Source organism: Aulostomus chinensis, chromosome 11 (genome assembly GCF_037954235.1).
Source record: "Aulostomus chinensis isolate RoL2024-O1b breed Wild chromosome 11, RoL_Achi_v1.0, whole genome shotgun sequence".
Classification (NCBI taxonomy): domain Eukaryota; kingdom Metazoa; phylum Chordata; class Actinopteri; order Syngnathiformes; family Aulostomidae; genus Aulostomus; species Aulostomus chinensis.
The window spans coordinates 21,126,259-21,150,693 of record NC_141330.1 but is presented as its reverse complement, the minus strand read 5'-3'; the positions used below and the strand labels follow the sequence as shown (position 1 = coordinate 21,150,693).

The following is a 24,435-nucleotide window of genomic DNA, read 5'->3' as shown; positions in this document are numbered from 1 at the left end:
CATGTCACTGGTATTAAAGGAACTGCACTAAATTGGTTTAGGTCATATTTACTAGGTCGATCTCAGTTCGTACTAACTAATGATAACCCCTCTGAAACCACTGCAGTCAGTTATGGTGTTCCACAAGTGTCTGTGCTTGGGCCAGTCCTCTTCAACCTATACCTGCTTCCTCTAGGTCACATTATTTGGAAACACTCAATTAATTTGCACTGTTATGCAGATGACACGCAGCTGTACTTCAATCAATGCATCCACATGGAACAAATCAGCTGACTAAACTGGAGGCCTGTCTAAAGGAAATAAAAACATGGATGACCCATAATTTCCTTTTATTAAACTCTGACAAAACAAAAATGTTATTGTGCTGGGCCCAAAACACCTTAGAAACACCCTATCTAATGAGATAGGTACCCTGGATGGCATCACCCTGGCCTACAGCACAACCGTAAGGAACCAAGGAGTTCCCTTTGATCAGACTCTGTCCTTTCACTCCCACATAAAGCAAATCTCCAGGACTGCTTTCTTTCATGTACGTCTTCTGCCCCTTTTCTATCATGGAATGAAAGAAATTTATTGAAATTGTGACGGAGAATCAGTAATGAAATATTGTTTCCATGACGTGAAATAAATAAAATGAAATGAAATGAAATGAAAACATTGCTAAGATCAGACACTTCCTGTCTCAAAAAGATGCAGAAAAACTCGTCCATGCTTTTGTCAATTCCAGGCTGGATTACTGCAATTCCCTCCTATCATGCTGCACCAAGAAGTCCCTAAAGACCCTCCAGCTGGTCCAAAATGCTGCTGCCCATTTATTCACTAGAAATGGGAGACCATGTCGCTCCTGTACTGGCTTCTCTGCATTAGCCCCCTGTTAAATTTAGAATAGAAATTTAAAATTCTTCGTCTAACATACAAAGTCCTCAACAATCAGGCACCTTCATATCTGACAGAGCTCTTAGTCCCCTACTATCCAGCTAGAACCCTTTGCTCCCAGGATGCAGGGTTACTTGTGGTCCCTAGAGTTTCTAAAAGTAGAAGGGAGCCAGAGCCTTCAGCTATCAGCCTCCCCTCCTGTGGAACCGTCTCCCAGTTTCAGTCCGGGACACAGACACCCTCTCTATGTTTAAGAGCAGACTTAAGACCTTCCTTTTTGATAGAGCTTAAAGGTAGGTCTGGCTTAGGCTGGCCCTTAGATATGCTGCTATAGGCTTAGACTGCTGGGGGATCTCTCATGGTGCAGTGGGCTTCTCTCTCCTCCTGTCTTTCCTCTCTGTCCTCCTGTATGTGTCATACATAAATCATACTCATATGTGTTACTAACTCGTCTTCTTCTCCGGAGCCTTAGGGCTCCCCTCATCCCAGATCCTGGGTGCTGCTGGAGGAGGCTACAAACCTGAAGAGGCTCAAGCTGCCACTCGAAGCCTCATCTGCTCATGTCCCCGTCCGTCCATCAGTCTCTCCTCCTTTCTCTTTTTCCTTATCGCTGTCCCTCTCTTTCCTTCTGCATATCTGTCTTCCTCCATTATCTGTCTTTGTCTTTTCCCAGTTCTACTTCTCCCTTTCCCCCAACCAGTCAAACAGATGGCTGTTCCCATTGAGCCTGGATCTGCTCGACGTTCCTGCCTGTTAAAAGGAAGGTTTTTGTCGCTGCTGTTTGCCTGATGTGCTTGCTCATGGAGAATTGTTGGGTGTAAATTATTACTAGACCTTGTAAAGTGTCATGAGATAACTTTAGTAATGATTTGGTGCCATACAAATAAAACTGACTTGACTTAATTCTTCTTACAGGGAACTGATCAAAATCAAGTGGTCACCAACATATGGCATGCCAGCCCTGATTGTATTCCAGAATAAAATGTTAGTATTACTCTACACATCAAACTATCATACAGCAAGAGATGAGGTCAAACATACTATATTTTTACTGCATTTTTTTTAGGTTTTGCATTATTGTTATGATCATGTGTCATTGATGGGTTCCCACAATTAGTTTTGCTCACATTATATCTACTGCAGTCATGTGTACTTTGTTAAATCTATAAAGAATATTCACAAAAGGTGTGTGGCCCACTGTAATTAAATCCATAGTATCATTCCCGTGAGACTGACTTTTCTGTATGAGTTACTTTTTTCTTTGGTTGTTCACTTGTGAGATAATAATAGAAGTGTTGGTGCGTCCGCATCAGTGGCTTCTGTTCTTTTTTTTTCTTTTTTTCAAACAAACCGGGAGACAAGTAAGGCCAGCCTATATAAAGCACTGTCAATCATAATAACAACCAGTGCCTTCGCCTGAAAAAAAAAACCCTAAAAAACAAAAGAACATTTATTGTCACAACTTCACAAACACAAAGTCTCTGACACCACTCTGCTGACAGTCGACTGAAAGATGATGAGGGTGAAATTAAGTTCAGAGCAACATCAAATTAAATCAATAATGCAAATGTGCGACAAAGCTGGCTTAGTGTGAGAAATTTTTAGAGAGAACAGGAGACATATTTTGAGTTTGGGAGTCATGATGACAGTTTAATATGATTTTACTCATTTGATCTCTTACCAGGTCTGTCTCTGTGGTGCTATTCACACTACTGAAAACAGTGTCTCCTCACAACTGAGTGCCAACTAAACTCATGCCAAGGAGAGATATTTTTAAAAGCGTAAAGTCTCTGAAATCTAGCTTTGTCCCACTAGATAGCAGAGGTGGCAAATCAATTAAAACCACAGTGGATATCACGCTTAATTTATTTAATAATCAATTCTGATCTACCTATTATTAAAATCTTGAGACTGTTAAACCATACGAACCCTTTTTAACACATCTTTACACTAACAGTAGCTTGCTTATTAGAACTCACACATCCAATTAAACATCCATCCATTGTCTTCCCCTTATTCCTATTAAGGGTCGTGTGGGGGCTGGAGCCTATCCCAGCATCAACTGGCGAGAGGCAGGGTACACCCTGGACAGGTCACCAGTCCATCGCAGGGCCAACATACAGAGACAAACAACCATTCACACTCACATTCATACCTACGGTCAATTTAGAGAATCAATCAGCCTAGTCCCCAAATTGCATGTCTTTGGATGGTGGGAAGAAGCCGGAGTACCCGAAGAGAACACACGCAGGCATGGAACATGCAAACTCCACACAGAAAGATCCCATGTCTGAGCCAGGACTCGAACCCAGAACCTTCTTGCTGTGAGGCGACAGTGCTAACCACTGCACCACCATGCAGCCTCCAACTAAACATCTACTATTAAATATATTCTAAGCTTTCTTGTCTTCAAAGTCATCTCTCCTTCAAACAGCCTCATAGTGCAAACTGGCAGCATCATCGTGAAATGTAATTCCCTAGTTCGTCTACCTTTTCCATACATTTTGCTGCAAGCTCATTTTTGCCATTTTCTTGCTTTTGCTCAAGGCCAGCGCGGCATGTTGCTGCCAAAGTACCCAGCGAAGTAGAACAAACAGTGACTGATGTGTGAACGCTTTCTATCCATTCTGCCTGTGTGGCTGTGCCGCTGCATGCTGGCAGTCACTGGCTCTTGATCCCTGAATGACCATGATACAGTACATTGGCTGGCTAGAAAATTCTTTTGGTCATTCTGATTCCTGAACCATCACAAAGCACCAGTAGAGAGCCACCCAATGCTGTTCCAGCACTTTGGCAGGATCCCTCTGCTTGCTGGGTGCTACACTGCTGACTAGCTTGATTCAAAGATGAAGAATTAGAGACCACTGATAGTAATAGAAAAACATCTTTCAGTTAGGGAGGTGGCATGACTCAGAGGTAGAGTGGCTGGCTAGCAACTGAAGGGTTGCTGGTTCGATCTCACTTCCCCCGGTGACCATGTTGAAGTATCCTTGAGCAAGATACCGAGCCTCTAATTGCTCCTGATGGCCCTGCAACGGACCGGCAACCCGTCCAGGGTAAACCCTGCCTCTCCCCCAATGTCAGTTGGGATAGGCTCCAGCTCCCCTGCAACCCTTAACAGATACAATAAGTGGTATAGAAAATGGATGGATGGATGTTTAAGTTATAGTGATTTATCATATATATCATTATTGAGCAAATATCACATACAATAGTAATGCTTGTTTTCAATTCTTGTCTGCTTTGACTGATGCAGTGTCAGTGGCTCTGAGTGTGCTGACGTGGACACGCAACTTCTTAGTTCAACTGTCAAGATACATTCAAATCTTTTTGAAAAACAGTCCTGCTGCCAATCAGTCATCCATGCTGCTCAGTAACTGGACCTTACCTCGGCATGTCGGTGGCTGCTGACTCCACTGGCGGTTGGCCTGGCACTGCGCTGTGGAGGGCCCCTCCAGGGTGTAGCCTTTGTTGCAAGAGAAGTGCACCACATCGTTGTAGTTGAATCCTTCGCCTATGGTACGGCCATAGATAGGGCTACCAGGGTGCCCACAGGTGACAGCTGAAGTCAACGCATACAGGGACATGAGTGGAGGGTAGAGTTAGAGAGGAGGCAAAAGAGAAGGAATACAGAGAAAGAAGCACAGGATGTAGATTAAAGAGTAGCTAGAGTGCAAGGAAAGAGAGAAAAAACCTCAATAAAGGTGATAGTGATAGGTGATGTACATTGACACCTATCATATGAATATTGTTACTGCATAACTGACCTCAAGGACTTTGAGGGAATAAAAATCAAAGACATGATCTCAACTGGAAAAAGGGTAAATGCCAAATTTCATTGTGTCAATAGGTGAAACAGTGATTGAGAATACCATTACAAAGACATGTTTCAACTACTGAGTTCTGTTCCTGCTGTGTCTTGTGAATATGAATTTATATATTCCAAAGTTCCTTAAATGAGTTATCAAATCAATCCATTATAGGATACAAAACCGGCCCCCCATCCATCTTAACAGCAGTCTCTACAGTCTGTAAAATTCAAAGGTAATAAAAATATTATTTTCATCACTTACAACCTTCCAGTAAAAGGAAACAGATATTCCAGCACATGCAGAAATCATAGCACAATGTGTGTAATGTAGAGCACATATGGTACACACACGTAGCATCTCATGAAAACTACTCTTAGTACTGCCCCATCTGTATCTAACTATCCTGGCCTTTTTGTGAGATTAGTCAGTGCATGTTCTTGTGTCCTGTGACACTTTGTCTCAGTGTCCTTGAGTCATGCACGTCAGCTTTGTTTTTCCTCTTTGTTTGCCTGTATCATGGATCCTGGTATGTTTTTGTCATGATTTGTTTGCCACTCGGAGTGCCAAACCATGCTTTTGGCTCAATTTCTTGTTTGGTCTCCTCCAGTAGTTAGTTTCATATATGTCAGTGAGGTTTCCACATAAAAACCTTTTGACTTATACATGTTATCCCATGGGTTTCAGATGTACAACATGAAAATGTTACATACATGATACATTTGATCTATTTTACATTTAACTGAAAAATCTTCTCTAAATCCTGCCACAAAAAACATAAAACAATGCAATTCTCACCTTCTCTTGCACACACACACACACACACACACACACACACACACACACACACACACACACACACACACACACACACACACACACACACACACACAAAGACTCAAACCCTTCAGCAGTTGCTCAGCCAGTACTAAGCTGCTGAGACGAGGCACTAATGTACTTACAGATACAAACTGGGAGCTGACCAGACCACTTGTGGTCCTGCTGGCAAATGCGTACTGAGGAGCCAATGAGCCTGAATCCAGAGTTGCATTGGTACACCACTGTGTCTCTGTAACCAAAGTTTTCTCCAATCACCTGCCCATTCACAATCTGCTCTGGAATGCCACAGTGACCAGCTGTAGGACGACAGGAAACAAAACTCATGGGTGCTTTATCTAATTTTTTTCCTTTAACTGTTCACCCTTTTTGTCAACATGATCATTAATTTCTTGATTGACAAAGATGCCCATTCATTGTTAGTAAACAATGACATATCAGGAGATGCAATACTTTCACCAAACCTTTTAGCATTTGAGAATAGCATCGATCTAGGTGGATGATAGTTGCAGGGTGGAAACAATTGTGAACGAAACTGGAAACTGATGATTTAAAAGGTTTTGAAATTACAAGGCTAGCAAACAAATTACTGTTTATGAAAGACTGGATTTGCAAAGGATTTTTCATCTGATTCTCTCTGAATTATTATTTCTAAATTCAATTTGGCTTTATTTCATCCCGCCCCATGTTGAACTTCTCAAAACCAATGCAATACCCCCACTCAAATGTATTACGTTTAGCTACAATAAATCCCTTTCAGGGAGCAGATATCTTTCCACTGACACTTAAAACTGGAAGGAAATTGCCACTGACTGAGAGTTTGATTTACATTTTTTTTACTCCTGCACATAGAAACTCATTCTAACGTTTTACCGTCATACTCTACACGAGAGCAGCCGGATTTCAAGAAGACAGTGCTGAAGTAGGTATACAGAGAGGTCCGTTGTTGTGTCAACCTGACAGTCATAGAAGTAAATAAAAGAGAGTTGTTTCCTTTGTGAGCCAAACTAAACTTGAAGTGAGCTCCAAGAGCTGGTGCAACAGGGTTGATAACAAGATTAATGAGTCTGCAAAGGAAAACCTCACATTTCACTGCTGCGTGGGGTTGAATGCAGCTCATGTAATTACTAATATCTCATTCTCTTCCATAGAACAATGAGTTGTGCTAAGCTCAGCTGAAAGTTATTTTCTTGTTTAGAATTGTTAGCAGCATAATGAGATTGTGCTGGGACAACTTGGCCTGTGTCTCGTAGTTTCAAGTGAGTTCTTGCTCCTCTGCCAAGTTTAAGCATTTTAGAAACCCTGTATCACACTGACTCAGAGGTTTTACTGTACAGCCCTCCTGCTGCATCCCTCTCAGATCTGTTTCCAAAGATGATCACACATTTGCAAAATATATTTTATGAAGTAGCAGTCTTCTGAAAAACTACAAAGCAGCAGTATTAACTACCAGCAGGGAGTAAAGAACAGAGGCTAAATATAGGACATATTTGTAAGTGTTTTACAGCTATTCGCTATAAACATTTGCTAACACAAACCGTGTATAGGCTTCCAGTGGTTTTAAACGTGGACATGCACCAAACAGCAGTGATTGACCAAGGTGAAGGCTGTAATTTTTACATTCGGGAGAGCATTTTGACCTTACTTACCCAGGCACAGAGTCTCTGTCCCGCTCCACAGGCCGGACAGGAGACACTCTCTTACAGTGGATCCAGTCAGAACATAGCCCAGGTTACAGCTGAAAATGGCTGATGCTCCAAAGGTAGTTTGAGTCCCAATTTTCTTCCCATTAGGAGGAATGGGCAGATTGCCACAGGAAATGACTACGATAAGATGAACAAGATGGTAAAAAAGAGGAGAGAAAGAAGAAATGGAGGGGAAGGAAGGAACATGGCACCAGGAGAGTGAATGAGAGAGAATATGAGAGAAAGAAAGAAGAGACAGAAGTTGGCTTACATCTTCAGAGTAAATGGGAGGGCGCACTCATTTAAACAAAATTCCCCGACCTTAATGCGATAAAAGAACGACCCATACTTTTTCATGGGAAGGATAATGATGGTGTTTGCCTTTGTCCTAAGGTCTTTCGTCATGCTAGCTGACATCTCCTTTTGCCATTACAATGACTATTCAGCTTTTTTGCTTCACAAAAAATAGTTCCCATGGCAGCAAAAAATACCTTTACTTTCCATTTCCACAATACACATCTAATCAAGACTGAGACTCACATAGGGCAACAGTAGAAAACAATCATTGAGCTGTAAAGTCTTGTAAAGTCACAAATGTATGAGTCCAATGTATCTGTGACAAAGCAGGACACAGTTCTTTTATGAATTCTTTTGTATCTTGTCCTTTTAATGATGCTCCTGAAACAAATGTACAGTATCTTTATAGGAGAGGAACACTAATCAGCCATTAAAAAGTGTTTTATTTTCGACAACAATTCGATGAAAAAATAGAAACGGTGTGAAAATCAGTTCTTCAATCAATACTAATGCGGTCTGAATCTCTATTTGGAAAGTATCTATTGCTTTACTAGTTTGTTACTATCAGTTCATAATGTGTGTGTTGCATGTGTTGCTGCAACATAGGTCACTCACTTCTACACCGTGGCCTCTCGTTTCTCCAGCTCCACACACCATTTGCAAGGCACTGGATGTGGGCAGGGCCGACACGGTAGTATCCAGGGTTGCAGGTAGAGATTATTTTAGTGCCATATTCATAGTGAGAACCATTGACAATCCTCCATTTCCCATGATCCAGAGAGAAGGAGCTGAGACTCGGACACATTGTAACTGTGCAATAAAAAGAAGAAGAACTAGGGCATTAGAGGAGATGAGGGCATTGTGATTTCAGGATTGTTAAAAATGACTGAATTCTGAATCAAGGTCATCTCTCCTTCTATGTAAACACCTTTATGTCATAACTCATAAAAATATGCAACAATCCAACAGTGTTGTAGAAGCATAAATTGGTGTGACCATTTTAATCAGTAAAATAAAAAAAAGTGTATGAAAATGTAAATCACAACATTTCTGCAGTTAAACCAACGTTCTTTCACAACTGAGCTGTGCTCTCTAAAACCAAATCAGTCAAAATAAAGGTGGCTGTTTTTGCAGTGAACTACATTCACAGCAGAGTGGGCACTGGTCTCACTAGTGAACAATGTTGTCCATCATTTGTTACACTGACTTTTAGACTTGAAGAAGTTGCACTTCAATGAAAAAAAATCAACCTAGCAAAAATCTATTTTCATCCATCCCACTCACCAAAGTCTTTATGTTTAAGTATGCTGCTTGCACATGGTGTGGATCTATTTTTAATTTGCTCAGCATATCTGACTGAATGGCGGCACAGTAGGGCAGTGGTTAGCACTGTCGCCTCACAGCAAGAAGGTTCCGGGTTCTAGTCCCGGCTAGAGCACAGGATCTTTCTGTGTGGAGTCTGCATGTTCTCCCTGTTCCTGTGTGGGTTCTCTCCGGTACTCTGGCTTCTTCCCACAGTCCAAAGACATCAAGAGGGGACGAGGCTGACTGATACTCTAAATTGACTGTAGGTGTGACTGTGAGTGTGAATGGTTGTCTGTCTATAGGTATTGGCCCTTTGATGGACTGGTGACCTGTCCAGGGTGAACCCTGCCTCTCGCCCGAAAGCTGCTGGGATAGGCTCCAGCCCCCTGTGACCCTTAACAGGGTAAGTGGAAGAAAATGGATGGAGGGATGGATCAGGCTTTTGTTAGTGCATATTTTCTTTTCAGACCTCATATTGTGATAGTGTGAGTTTGTATGTTGTGCTCATTTTTATTTCTCTAATGTTCTTATCCATTTTTAGTCTCAAAGAGTTCCATTGTAACCTTTTGTTGTTTTCTGCAGCTGATCAATGACAATAAAACATTTGCGCCTTTTGTAATAAAAGACTGTCAACTATATCTCTACCCATTACAGAACAGTGTTTTGTTTTAAGTTTTAGGCTTGGTTTATGCTGTTGCCATGAAGGCATAGATCCTACGCCGTCATTGAGCATTCAAAGTTATGCGTCGGGGGAACGCGTTGCTCTGCAATTCACCGAGCCGTTAGGGGGTGTGGCTGTGTCTTTGTATGGTTTCGGGGGCTCTTGTTGGATTCCTTGGTTTTCTTGCGGTCAGAGACAACAATGGCAACTGAGATGGAATGGGTGTTTTTGGAAATCAAGCTCATTGATATTGAACAACAAATGTTGTTACTCCAAATGTTGAAGCGCAGGTGACGCAGAGACGTTTGTGGAGGTGGTCTTTAAAGATGGCAGTGTTATTGTGCTGAAATGACGTTCTGAGCGGACAAATCACAGTCCTGGACGTTCACGTCACGATGTGTGGACGCGACGCGTAGTCAGGAGTTTTTGGAGGTGCACATCAGGCTACGGTGTAGGGTCCGTGTAGACGGCGTAGGTACGGCGTAGGTACGGCGTAGGTACGGCGTTGCCGCGATGCAGAAGCATAAACCAGGCTTTAATCATCCACAATTTATCCAGCAGATACTCAGACTTTTTCAGTTTGGAATAAACTTGTCAAAAATCTGAAATCCATGTAGTCTCCATAATCCCCTCCCCAACTGTTCAACATCTCTAAATCTGTGTCCCCTCTTTTAAACCTCCTTGCCTTCTCCCCCACCATCCTTTACTCACTGATGCATCGTGGTATCTTGTTGTGGTTGCTCCAGGTGCCGTCTGGCTGGCAGACTGTGGTCGTCAGCTCTTTGGAGGAGAGCCGATAGCCGCTGTTGCAGAAGTAGGTCACCCGTGTGCCGACAGAATAATCAGCAGCAAGCACACCTCCGTTCACTGGTGCGCTGGGCACACCGCATGACACAGCTGCAGGCAGCAAGAAGACGTTTGTTGACACGTGTTTATTGCACAATACAAGAGATGTCTGCAGCAAGCGGCCTGCTAAACACAAATATGAAAGGCCTCAATCACATGTGTGTAAACTAACACTACATGACACACACTTTAACTACATACTTTTTTGATTTAAGCAAGGAACTACTTTATCGTCAAGTGCTTTTCGAATGGCAACAGCAAAACCCATGAGCTGGCTCCTTGAAGGAAAACTAATCCTACCACCTCATCATGGAAGTGGAGTAACACACTAGCGAGAGGTAATTGTAAAAAATTAAGTCCTCCATAAATCTTGTAATATTTTAGAATGCTTTTCATTAACCATCTGACTTCACAATTAGCTATTCAACCAAATCAGAGAAATAGTAGAAAATTTGGATTTTGTCAGTAGATGATATGAAAACACTCGCATGACTTACCTCTAATGATTAAAACGACGACTGTCATTAAAGTTTAACTCTCCCAGCAGTATAAAGAAATTACAAAAATCACTCATACAGCTGTGTGAGGGGGTTAGGTTTTACACACTTTTGGGTTGTTGTGGGTTATGTAGAAGAGTAAAAGGTCATACTATAAATCACCTTGGAGTTTTAAACAAATGCAAACCTGAAACTAGTGTGTTTGAAGGTGTTTCTTCTCAGAGCCAAGTCCCTGGGACTAAATAGAGTGAGCTGCTAAGTCACTCTAAATGGGAGCAGTTATGCAAACAAGCCAATAATAAAATGGAGCAGCAATGGTTGCCGCACACAGTGAAACATCAAAGGTATGGCGTCAACATGGCCGGGAACCATTACATCGCCCCTCACCACCCCATGAGAGAATCAGTCTACATTCATTTGTGAATACTGCTTACTCACCATCTACCAGATATTGATTGAAAGCACTGACAAAACTTTTCTACACTCCAAATTGTAATTAACACTTCCAAAGTTTAGAAGGTTGGTGGACTTGAAGCATTTTAGGTCAGTTCTCCAATTCTGATATGCATGAGCAACACTGGTGGATTAATATAATGTATATACTCAACATATTATAAATTATGGATTGGAGCGGATGAAAAATTGAACACTCAGTAATGTAATCTTGCCCATCTAGTGGACAGCAGATGGACAGCATCTGTATGAATAAATTAGTTCATTTGCGGCCACGGTTGGGTTGGTGCGCTCTGGAAAAGCTATGTGCAATTACCAAAGTGATAGAATCAATAACAGGTGTGAAGTGTTTTTAAATCATTTTTAAAGTACATGACATACACAAATGACGCAAATCAATTAATGGCTCCTGGTACAAAATCTTTTGTAACAGAAATCATTAATTGCACACAGCTGACCTCAATCACAGCAGACTCACATCTCCAGCTGAGAGGTCATCGCACATGGTCATACCAGTACTATTTGTACCGGTTATTCTGCTGCTACACTAACCTTTAGCCATTGTATGCATATGGTACATTTTCTTATCAGAATGTATTCATATTTTTTTGTTTTTAATCATATTATTTTGCATTATATTTCTATTCCTTCACAGTACCTGCAGCTATGAGATTGCAATTTTCCTATGGGGATGAATAAAGACCTACCTACCAATGCATGTTTTGACTTCCCTGCATTACGATAAAATGCGATGGAGCACACCATCTGTTGCTGTTTGCTGCAGTGTTAGTCAATGCATGTGCCTGTGCTAGTTCATTTGCAATTATGCACACTTAAATGCACACGTTCACATATGTGCATCAAAGAACCCAATTAGCTGACTGAAACCAAACAGCAGAAGACACTGCATGCTAATGGCGAGTTAGCCAAAGTAATTTGAAGAGGAGGAAATTGACATAAGAGGGGAGGATTGATTTCTTCTTCCTTCCTTCCCACCTGACAGTTATAGCTGTCAGTCAGGAAGGGTTCACTACCGCTACCTACAACACAGTAAGGGCTTAGAGATTTTGGTGGCGATCTAGCTTCCTGCTGAGTTTTGGGGAGCAGACGCAGTGACCGGGAGAACAGGGAAGAACCAGGCTGAAATTGGAAATAAAGGGCTGTCAGGGCAGATAAGCTCACCTTGACATGCAGGAACTGGTGCATCCCAAGCGTAGTAGCCATAGGTGGTCTTCTTGCACACAGCTGTGCCCTTACCGATCAGCTTGTACCCTCTGTCGCAGGCCCAGCGCACCATGCTGTTGAGATGACCCCCAGTCTGGCTGACTACAAAACCATGTTGCGGGGAGTCAGGGGTACTGCAGTACATTGCTGCAGTAGATAGGCAAATAAAGAAACAGAGGAGAGAAATGGAGATGCAATGGGAGAGGAAAGGACAAGATGAAATTCAAGGAAGGGTATGGAGAAAAGACAGACAGGTATTAACAAGAAATGGGAGAAATAATGCAGAGAAAAGCACTGAATGGGAGGCATTAACAAACCTCCTCTAGAGAAAGATCGAGGTGAACATTTTAAGTCACAGTAAGACTCTCTTTTAAATCCAGAGAGATAATGAGGGAAAAGGCCTGAGGAGTGTCACATCTTTTTAGCACCCAGGCTACGTGCCACACAGCAAAGTAAGTCCTCAAAATCACATTATTACCATTCCTCTCTGGCCTATGGGCACACACATATTCAATTTGCTTCAACACATGCAACACTGGTGCATCCTCTAGTTATTTGTTCCTTTGCCTTACTTTCCCTCATCTTACAGCCCATCGAACACCAAAAAGGTCAATCTGATTTCGGGAATATGAGCAATGAATTGCCGATGGGACAGAAAATACAGGGGAGGGGTATGTGCTTCGTAAATGCTGTCCTTCAAATCAGCATCACTGAGTGATAAGAGGGACTTAAGATGAAAAGACACACACTGGAGTTTAAGTCAGTTCGTGTTCAAGTCAATCATGTCAAGGAGGAGTTTTCGTTACAAAATTCATCACACCAGCTTGCTTCCACAGTAAGACCCTCGTGTATTAAATATAATGAAGAGACACAACATGAAAAATAAATGCCTTTGTGCTTTTTTCCATTATTATTGATGCATTTCAAATGGAAGAGGATTCCCTATGCTGCTGTTGCTTAGCACCACTTGCTTTATTAAAGATGTAATTAAGAATTAAAAACCTTTTGAAATTAAGGCGTGCAAAACAGCATGCAATACTTCCTGTGACTTGCTTTTTGCCTTGAGATTTTGGTGTGTGAAAACATCTCCTATTTCTGTAAAAATTCAAAGTACTTACAATTTACCTGATACTGAAAACTCAATAAATAATTCCCCCAAATAGTTGCAGTACACTTTGATAAAAATCGCAGGTCCCATTGTATCCATGGTAGCTGCAGCAGAGAAGGATCAATTAATATTTGCCCCTTTTCAGTATTAGCACTCGTTCAACTGAAGCATCTCTATGGTGCATAAAATAGAGGCCTGCACAGCTCAGGATAAAGTAGAGTAGGTAGGTAGATAATTGCCTCTGACGAGCTGGATGGTGGCCTCCGCCATCACTGTGTGAATGGGTACATGAGACAACACTGTCAAGCACTTCAAGTATTGTGTTAAATTTATATAAAATATAAATTGCAAAACCCATGATTTTTTGCAGTTTATACAAAGTACATTGCAAATACACACAAGATACAGCAAATATTACTAATAAAAAAGAGAATATGATGATAAACTGGATACATACTTTGATACTCACCCAAGTATCTAATGTGGAAGCCACGTCGGTTGGTGCCATGGTCAGAGGACCAGCGCAGCAGGAGCTGATGGCCTGTGGTGGTCAGACTGAAGGGCGTTTCAATGTCACCACTGAGAGATGCCAGACTCTGACTGTAGATGTTAGGGCCTGGACACAGAAACAGGAAGTTAATTTCCAAAGGAAATAGATCCAAATCAAAGTAGGCACCAAATTTTGCACCTTCCACACTTGCATATCAGTTACATATATGAATCAGTGTCCTTTCAACATGTCATTAATACATAGCAGAAAGGGAAAATCATACTGAACTCTAATATACCTATTAAGAGTGTGAGTGAATGCTAGAATGCTGGTGCCACACATAAATAAAGTAGGAATGTTAAGCTTAGAAGTAATGTAGATGAATTCACAAAGACTAGTACATCAATAATTTTGGTAAAGTAAAAACTTCAATAGGAAAATAAAAAATAAAGATCAAACCCCCAGTGAACAAACCGTCAAATATTTCCAAGATGTCAAATTCCTTTTCGGTTTGGAAGAGTTCAAAGTTTAGAGTGATATTGTAACCCTTCTCCACATTGATCAGCCATGAGCACATCTGGAGGTTGGGGTAGTTTTCAGGGAACCCAGGACTCAGGATAACCCCAGTTGAATCAAAACGCACTTCATGAGCAGGGCATTGGACTGGAAGGAGAGACAGATGAGAGGAGCAAAGTTAGAGTGGAACAACGTGGAATGAGCACCTATTCTTGAAAATAATTCAATTTCAGTGCAACTACATCTTTGGGCTGAGTTGATGAGTCTCGTTGTTGTCACTAGTATTCCCTGATATCAACCTCTCCACTCAAATACTCAATGAGACACCTAGAGTATAGCAGGTTCTGCATTTGAGTGTGACAGACTGTCAACACTTATGTGTCACTTCCATTGCTTTACTTTCATTTCCTATGGACTGGCAAACAAGAAATACTGACAGTTCTGTTTCTGTCCTTCCATTTTAGTTTGAAATAGAAGTTTTGTCTTCAGGGCCACTAGCGAAAAAACATGGCATACGGGAAAGGTTAATGCGAACAACTGTTCCAGATAAAAGGTCACTTGAAACAATTGTACATATATCAAAAAAATAAAAGCAGAGCAAAAGAAATGTAACACAAAGTTGTATTGATATTCCTGCTGGCAAGTCAGTGCAAAAGTCTCAGATGGCTGAACTTAAGCAGCTACATCTTATCTGAATCACTAAACCGAATTTCTTAAATCAAACAATTGACCAAAGTATGGATTGACAATCATTTTTTTTTCAACAATGTATTTATTATAGTTTTTACACAAATATACAGAGCTCACAGGCATGTTCTATACATATCCTAACAATAAACAAACTCTAGGTACAATCAATAAGCGCATTTGAGTCCATGGCAGGTATTATAAAGCAATCTTCAGGTTGCAGAAAATGATCGTGGCCCTGTACAGGGAATAATTATGCTGTCCCTGTTTCACACAGTAAGACAGAAAAATCTTTGTTCATAATATACTGAATGTAACAGCCCCACACTGTCTGAAATATGTCTTGTTTATCCTATAGAGTACATAGATGGTAAACATAAAGACATTTCTTTGAACCATGACGTAATGCTTGGTTTGCCAATTTTTGTTATGATAAAGGTATCACTCTCTTAGCTTGTAATATTCCCATATCTTTGAAGATATTTTCAAGGCTATTTATGTTTTGTCCTATAGGATATAAGCCTAGGAAGAAAAAGTTGGGTTCCATCACGATTCTAATGGATAAAATCTCCTGTATTATGACTCGAACTTCTTCCCAAAATTCCTTTATGTTTGGACATGACCACAGACAATGGAATAATGTACCCTTATCTCCTCCACATATATTGCAGAGGTCAGGGATCTGCGCATTAAATTTGTGACGTTTTTCAGGTGTAATGTATACTCATTAGCCAATTAAATTGCAGTAATTTTAGACATGTGCTTTAAATTTAGAGACTAGTTGTTAAAAACTTAAAAGTCTCCCCTCCCCCACCCCCACCCCACTTCCCCCAAGACACAAGACATCTTTCATGAGTCCCAACCCCAAGTCTGCCCATAATTTAAAACCACCGTCCACTGCAAAAGAATTGTTGCCCCAAAATGGGCTGAAAATGGAGAGGGGGATTTTTCTTTCAAATATCTTTGAGTGACATGCAGGACACATATCATGTTCGAACTATAGGATTTAGTGTGATCTTTTTGAGTTTGTTATATTTATCAGAGTAGAAATAAGTGGGAAGTGGAAGCCTGAGGGCAAGCAACTCAATATTTCTCCATATGGGGGGCTTTTCTCCAGCATAATAGAACATTATAGTTCTTAATTGGGCAGCCCAATAGTACCAAAGCTTATAAGGACACTGCAGCCCTCCTCTGTCAAAGGGCAATATAAAAGGGACAAGCGGAGTATGGGATGTTTATTACTCCACAAAAATTGGTTGAACAGATTTTTTTTTTTTTAAATTTTTGAGAAAAAGCCTGCTGGAGGTGGCAAGGGGATATTGTGAAACAAATACAGAACCTTAGGGAGAACATTCATTTCAAGTACATTTATTCAACCAATCAACAAGATTTGGAGACTCAGCAATCTCTCCACTGATTTGGCTATGTCAGTCTAGGCCTGGGCGATATGGACAAAAAAAAAAATCTCAGATTTTTTTCACAAAAAATTGGATTCACAATTTTTTCCGATTTTTTTTTAAGAAAATAAGAAGGACAAAGGACAGAGGGAACTCAAAACAAGTTCTGCTTTTATTTTATCAAAAAAGCAACGCCACTTTATAAATGGTACCGTATCTTTAGCGATGTGCAAAGCGCCCGCTTCAGTGATTGCTCTCCCTCGTGCCCCTTTCTTATCATACGTGGTCCTGTGGGTAAATGATTCCACCACAGTAAGCTGTTTTTTAGTGGGAGTTTGTTGGTTATAGTGGTCTTGTTCCCCTTGCAAAGAGCAGCATTTCTCCCACTCGGGTGGATGCCTCTGTTTTAGATGCTGAAATAAGTTTGTTATGCTGCCGCCTTTTACTGCTATGGGCTTCAGACAAACTTTGCGGCACGCAGTCACTTGTTCAACGTATGTCGCCCCAAACCAAAACCAGTTCCAAACCACTGACAATACTACTGCTCTATGCATACGCAGGAAACAAGGAGGAGGGGTGAGGGGGAAAGCTAAGGAGGGTCCTGAAGGACAAAAGCAACTTTTATCCATCAGGACCTTCCATAGCTTTCCCCCTCACCATAGCAAGAAGAGCAACAATTGAATTTTTTTATTTTTTAAATTGTCTGCAACAAAAAACTTGAATTAATCAATAAAATTGATACATTGCCCAGGCCCATGTCAGTCATAATTAGGCTAGAATTATATTTCACCACATCTTCCAGTTTCAGAACAATTTGAATTCCTTGATAGGTAAAATTATTCACATTTCTAAAATGGCAGATGTATGTAGGTGGGTTTGCCCTTTCCTTTTTCAAAATCATTCTGGAGGATTTTTACTGATTAATTTTATAACCAGAAATATCACAAAATTTTCCAATAAGATTTAAATCGTTGGAATAGACTTTCCCAGATTTTTAAGAAAGAGGATCACATCATCAGCATAAAGAGCCATTTGATGGTCAAGCCCTCCAATTTCTATACACCAGATCATAGCATGGTCTCTTATAGCAATAGCGAGTGGCTCAATTGCAATTATGGCCTATCCCAGCAGCCTTGGCGGAGTTCACCCTGGACGGGTTGCCAGTCCATCACAGGGCCAACACATAGAGACAGACAACCATTCACACTCACAGCCACACCTACGGTCAATTTAGAGTATCAATCAGCCTCGTCCCCACTTGCATGCCTTTGGACTGTGGGAGGAAGTATTCTTGGGGGGCATTCTGGTCGTTACATGGGCCGACCCTTTCCAGGAATGGCTTTGACTTCAACAGCGGGTTGTCTAGCATCTCCAGGATCCAGGTTTCCAGAAAGGTGCTGGCATCAGCTCCCTCCACCTTCTCCGGTCGATTCACCAGTCTCAGATTAGCCCTCCTGGCTCTTGTTTCCAAGTCTATTACTTTGTCCTACATGTCCCTGTTTTTCTTTTGGAGACTCTGGAATTTTGCTTATAGGCTGGCAAACGTGTCTTCAGTGTCCGAAATATGTGCCTCAGCATTAACCATACGCTCTATGCATTCTCCAACCTCATTTCTTATTCCCTTATTTGCAGCCAGTACGCTGTCAAATGTGTTGGAGAAGTCGCCTTTCGAGTCTTGCTTTAAGAACCGGAGCGTGGCTTGGCCCATCTTCGGCATTAATGGACTCTTCAGCAATTGCGCTAGCACAAGCTTTAGCCTCTCCACTAGTTTAGATGGTCCAAATTCTATTTTGGGCGGTGAGGGTTTACCAGGACCCTTACCCAGTTACTTGGTGTGGACGACATGGGGAAACGTTTTAGCGCAGATACTGCAAGAATTTAATGTTAAAAGTGTACTTAAGGCTGTTTTCTTGGCAAAGGTTTACAGAGGAGTGTGTGTTCCCCTAGTGTGCCGCCATACAGGAAGTGACAATAACTTCTTAATACATTATCCACACACAATTATTTCAAATCATACCCGACAATCAGGGCAACACATAAAAGAACAAGTCAAGCTGACAGACATAATGATATAATTACATCATGCATATTCCCTACAATTTAAGACAAAGGTTTGTGATATTTATTTAATAACTTTTTTAAAAAAAATCTGTTTGATCGAGGTGATAGTTCACCCAAGTGAGGGACTGTAGGAAAAAAAAAAAAGTGTCTCCAAGTCGGATGTTACATGTCGTATGCCCAATGGGAAAGGCTTTTCAACCCAGAGTACATTGGGTCAAGTTATTTAAATGACAGCTTTATTCAGCCACTGCCAGATCACTCATCCGCTGTTATTGGCGAGGTATGACTGTTTTTTTTTAAATGTTGTTAGAAAATGTCTTTGCTAAGCTTCTATACTCGATTGATGAATGAGGGTTGTTGTGTCTAATGCCTCCGATTTTTAGAAATCTTATAAAATTAGTGCAAACCATACTATGGAACCTAGACCTAAAAACTTGGGTAAGACATCAGTACAGACTGTATGACAATACCACCTCCTGATTTGCAAGCTGTGATGCAAGTCAATCTGACGTCATCAGCAACATTTCCTGCTGCATTCCTTCTGGTTTGTATGTAGAAGTATAGGTTGTAGCAGCAGTCACACAGTGAGATGGTTATCCTACGTTTCTTACACTGTCAGACTTGTGTCCCAGGTTATTTTCAGCCAGAAGACTGTGGTAATGGCTGTCTTTGAACCTCTCTCACATTACAAAATAGGACCATTAATTTGGAGCCACGAACGAGATGTTGCCACATTTAGCCATCTTTTGTCTGAGATGGCCCAAAATTGCAGTATACACCCAGTTTAAGAGATTCATTATGTTATGTATTATCTATAATTAGCAGGAAATACATGCATCCTACAATATTTATTTTCGAAAGAATGTACAGGGACATTTGTTGAATCCTGAAAATGCTGCAAGAGACATCTTGGTTACCTTACATTTTGTAAACTAGTAGTTGTATATTGTTCACTTACTCAGCACACTGTGTGTATGGAATGACAATGGCTTCAGCATATTTTCAGTTACAAAAACACAAAGGCCCTGTTTACATGACAACACGGGTGAAAACGAAAAAATATTATATCAGATGTGCCTTTCGTTTGGACGGCAACAGCGATTTGGGGGCTTGAAAACGCAAAAAAACTGGAACCACCCTCCAGTGGAAAACTTAAAAATGCTTCATCGCGTTCCTGTCTAGACGCTAAAGACACAAAAGTCTGCTCAGATCTGCTCACGTCGTGCACGCGTTTATGTCACACACAACTCATCCTGCTTTAAATATTGGGTTCCTCTGGGTCCGCCTCCAGCCAAGAACCTGCTGATCGCATATCACAACACGTTCTAACAGCAACAGAGAACATCAGGAACATCACATGAGGTGACTGTTGATGGATTAGCCTTGTGCTGGTTTTGCATTTCACGCTACTGGGTAGAGAAGTAGAAGGAAGGTGTTGTTGTGTGGCAGTGTATCACACCACCACCTAGCCACCTAGCGTGTATACAAAATCGAATTCCGCACACTTTTGCGTCTCTGTTTGCAGATTTTCTCCTGAAAACACTTGTCTAAACATGGAAAAAAGTGAGGGCACACCGCCACTTTTGCATTTTCTGTTCAGATTGTTTTTGTGAAAACGTAGCCTTAATAAAGTTTACATGAGTATGGTGGAGATGATTGAATTATTTTTCAATCATCATTTGATTTTCTGACATACACACAAAAATCAATGGGAATGTGAAGATAGGGAGCAATAAGTGAACACTTAATGGGTTAGAGTCAACCCCAATGTGACAGATGGTTTGCCAAGCAAACACGGCAGTCAGCTCAATTGTAGCTCTATCCTTGATCAAAGCTACTGCCGAACCTCCCAGGCTTTCGTAACAACAGTGTCCTGGGAAATAAATAGGGGTATTTTTAGGTGAAAAAGCATAATTATGCAATGACTTTTCAGTTCTATCTTATGAGCTTAAACTGACAATTAAAGGAGGACTTGACGGAAAACAAAAGCTGTTCACAGGGGAACTGCCTTTCCTGCCCTATCAGTAAGCTACCAACAGGAAACAGACCCTTTACAAGCTTACTTTGGCAGTCACATGGATATGCATATCAGGTCAACTTATATTAAGTTCAACTTTACACGTCCCAAGGAAAGCAATTAGTTTTGTACTGGAGGTGACACAGGAACATAACCCAACCAACACACAAAAATTTAATGAATTCTTGACTAGAATAATGAGGTGAGCCATGAAAATGTCAGATAACAAATAACTAACTCTGAAACAGTCCTGACTATGCCAATTCAAAGCTAAAGTAAGGTTACAAGCAGCGGTTCGATCAAGATATATGTGATGACAACATTTTTTTGCACACAATATTTACATGTATTTCACTGTGCACGTCACTCTATTTTGACACGGCACCTACTTGCTTTTATTACACCCATCTAATTTGCTTAGATCTTCATTTAGCTTGTCCCAAGAAAAGCCATTTTATTGACATACATAAGTTATGTGCCATTTTATCATCACTTACTTCAAATATCTCAGATCCTGAAACTGAAAAGCAATGTGGTGTTCTACCTGTACCACCTGACTTGTTTTTCCATCAGGAATTGAGTGTTGCCTGTACAGTTACTTTAAACACAGTGTTTTAATTTTACCCCAAAAAGTTGGTTTGGACAAAGCTTTGTAACACTTGAGAAGATGAGCTGGCAAGACCAAAATGACAAGGGAACTTAAAGCTCTTACCCTGTACTCCTAAGTGGCTGACTGCACTCACTTGGCATACAACAAACTGTTAATTATACCAAAGTATTCCAAATGTTATGGATCTGCCAAGTTGGTCATTTACAAACAAAGAATGAAGTAAAGCATCCACCTCTGTAATTTCATTCATGTCTGGCTATATTTGTATGCTAAAACCAGTTGGATGCTGTCTGCTTTGGTGATTTTTTTTCTCCTCTGTTTCTGCCTAAGAAGCTAATAAAACACAGCAGTTGTCATTATTCAGTGTAGTCTTATAAATTATTTATTTCAAAAACTACTTGGTAGGCCAAAAGCTGCAAGAGTATCGGCTACTTGTTTTCAGGACTCCCAAACATGCACCTTCATCAATGCAAATGTTTGGTCTCCTCTGACCTTTGTCAACGCCTACGCTAGCAGAGCCATTAAGTGGCTGTGCTGTAGTCAGCGTGAAGGAGGCCATTACTAATAGGAGGATATGAATTGATTCACAATCACAGGTCAGGCTATTGTTTGGTGCATTCACTAAACTAAACTGGAATCAGTCACATTTTTACTGTGAAGAAAACAGTGTCAGCTGCAAAATCGCTACAGGGGAGAACTTAAAGTCACCAATTTAGACATAAAATGACAACAGCAAGGGAGGGATGTGCAGATAGACTGTGAATCACCAGTCCTATTATAAGATACTTCATGCATGGAGGCTTTGGGTTTGTTGAGAAGTTGTCATGCCATGATCACAAGTCCAATATGATTATTCAGCCTCTAGAAATAACGAGAAATGCTCATCAACCAAAGTCTTGTTGACAAACGACTTCGAGGGTCTTCAAAAGCTGCCTATCCACAGGGAATAGAAGGTTTCAGAGAGATTTCAGATTCAAATAACACACGTTTCTGTTCCTTTTCTTCTTTGTTGAAAATCTGTCTTCTGAAGAAACATGGGGAGGAAGACATTTTTACAATAATAAAACCCATGGGGCCATTTGAGTGAGGATCAAGGGGGGAATATAAGCTTCCCTCTGTTTCAATGGAAAACACAATCAAAATAGATTTGAATGCCCCCGTTACATTAGAAAACAATAAAACACTCGTCAAGGAAACCTGCTTATATGTAATCTTTTTTAAAGTCATGAGTTGGTTGGAGAGTTAAGGTCTTTGATCTTAGGTCAGTGATGTTGCTTGACACCATGAGACAACGACAGGGGATCCTGCTGGTAATCTTCTAAATGTTGCATTACTAGAAGCTACTCGTAGCACTGGCAGGCTTCTGTCTATCTCACTCTCTCTCACACACACACACACACACACACACACACACACACACACAAAACCAAGACAATAAATAAATCCACACACTGAATACAACCAACCTTGACAGACAGGAGGGGGTCCATCCATCTGTAGCCTCTCTCCAAGTTGACAGGTCAAAATCTCACTGCCCACCAAGGTGAAGCCTGGCAGGCACGAGTACCGAATAATGTCCCCTGTGAAGTCATTTATGCCCACAAAGACATAAACACACACATAGGTCAGACACACAGGTTGGACATGAATATAAAACAAATCCATCAATTTATCCACCCAACTGTAGTCACGCACACATTCCCACAAGGCTGCATGTTAGTAAAAGCCTTTCAAATTCCAGCACTTGAAACAGTAATCGACAATACATCTTTATAATGAAGGCTGGTGTCCTCTCAGTTGTATGGAGTACTAATGGCACTTCATTACACTACAGGTCAAAAACTTGCAGCACTTAGACACATATATGAAACCAATTTTAAACTAAACTTCAAAGACACAAAGTGAGGCTGCCACGACCCACATGAGTCCCACTTCACTTCGTTAATCACTTCTTTGCACACAGTGCAATCTTACAAACAGCTTATATGGAGTGCTAATTATCCCTGCCCTCAAACTCATGATGTTCTAAATGAAAACATGCAAAAGAGGGAAGGACAACCATGAAGTATGAATGAAAAAAGAGCAAAAAAGACAGGGATGGAGAATCAGAAAAAATACATTCCAGGTTGAATGTTGAGAAGCACAAGGCTGAAACAAAAAATCCAGTTGAGCGAAAGTGGAATGGGAATGGAAATATGTTTTCTTCACTTTCATTACAGCAGAGCAAAGTGTAAAACAGGCTCCCATTATAAACTTGGATTATTTTTTATACATATATCATATTTATAAAACTAATAAAACTTGTTCTATTACATAATTATGTGGAACTTTTGCAACAATTAACGTGAATTCTTGAGTGATGGCATGTTTTATGCACTGTATTGTATTGCCAAAACCAATTTAGTTCATCTTTGAGTTCAAGTGAATGTTTGTACTAAATCTGCAGACATTTTCTCAAGGTGGTACGGGTGAATGGAAAGCCCAGGATCAGAATTCCTCAGCTGTTGCTGAAGGGGGATGAATGAATGAATAAATTACTTACTGATTAGCACTACTTATGTCAATTTACATTTCCCTCTGTCTAGTACTGTCCAAGTAAATTTACCTTACACCTATGCATGTTGCAAATATTTTCTGTTGTGCATTGGCCCTGGCAGGCAAACAAGCAAAATAAAAGAAGACAAACCTATTTCAAACTCTTCATCCTCAGTAAGGATAGTGGCATTGGCAACAGGAGGGGGTGGCTGACATGTTCTCAGCTGGTATGCTGTTGGAGAGGAGACAATGAAATCTAAAATACAGATGATGCATGCTCTTGAAATATTGTTTCCTGTATAACCCTTCCATCAAAAGAAACTTGATTAGATTACAAATCGCTACCTATCACAGTTCATAATTATCGAAAACCAATCACAGGGCATTGTATTATTAAGCAACTTCTTTTGAAGGGACATTTTATTAGCCGACAGAAAATAGGCATACGAAGACACTCATCATTTATCCTTTTATGGAACAATTTCATGTAGGAAAATGAGAGAGGCCAAATAATGAGTCTTAAT

At 40.7% G+C, this 24,435-nt stretch overlaps 1 protein-coding gene across 4 annotated transcripts in view; it reads right to left on the bottom strand.

Annotated features, from left to right (window-relative positions):
- LOC147253765 (CUB and sushi domain-containing protein 3-like) overlaps window positions 1-24,435 on the bottom strand; it is a 246,750-nt gene that overhangs the window by 52,405 nt on the left and 169,910 nt on the right. For 2 of the 4 annotated variants that reach the window (XM_086219046.1, XM_086219047.1), the window contains exons 45-54: window positions 24,063-24,143; window positions 22,843-22,956; window positions 14,563-14,751; window positions 14,056-14,214; window positions 12,449-12,637; window positions 10,182-10,367; window positions 8,120-8,314; window positions 7,172-7,345; window positions 5,648-5,821; window positions 4,265-4,438 (exon numbers count right to left, since the gene is read on the bottom strand). In XM_086219046.1, coding sequence (XP_086075172.1) covers window positions 4,265-4,438; window positions 5,648-5,821; window positions 7,172-7,345; window positions 8,120-8,314; window positions 10,182-10,367; window positions 12,449-12,637; window positions 14,056-14,214; window positions 14,563-14,751; window positions 22,843-22,956; window positions 24,063-24,143 — 1,635 coding nt within the window. The remainder of the gene's footprint in view (window positions 1-4,264; window positions 4,439-5,647; window positions 5,822-7,171; window positions 7,346-8,119; window positions 8,315-10,181; window positions 10,368-12,448; window positions 12,638-14,055; window positions 14,215-14,562; window positions 14,752-22,842; window positions 22,957-24,062; window positions 24,144-24,435) is intronic. The other 2 variants (XM_086219048.1, XM_086219049.1) reach the window with 2 other exon arrangements.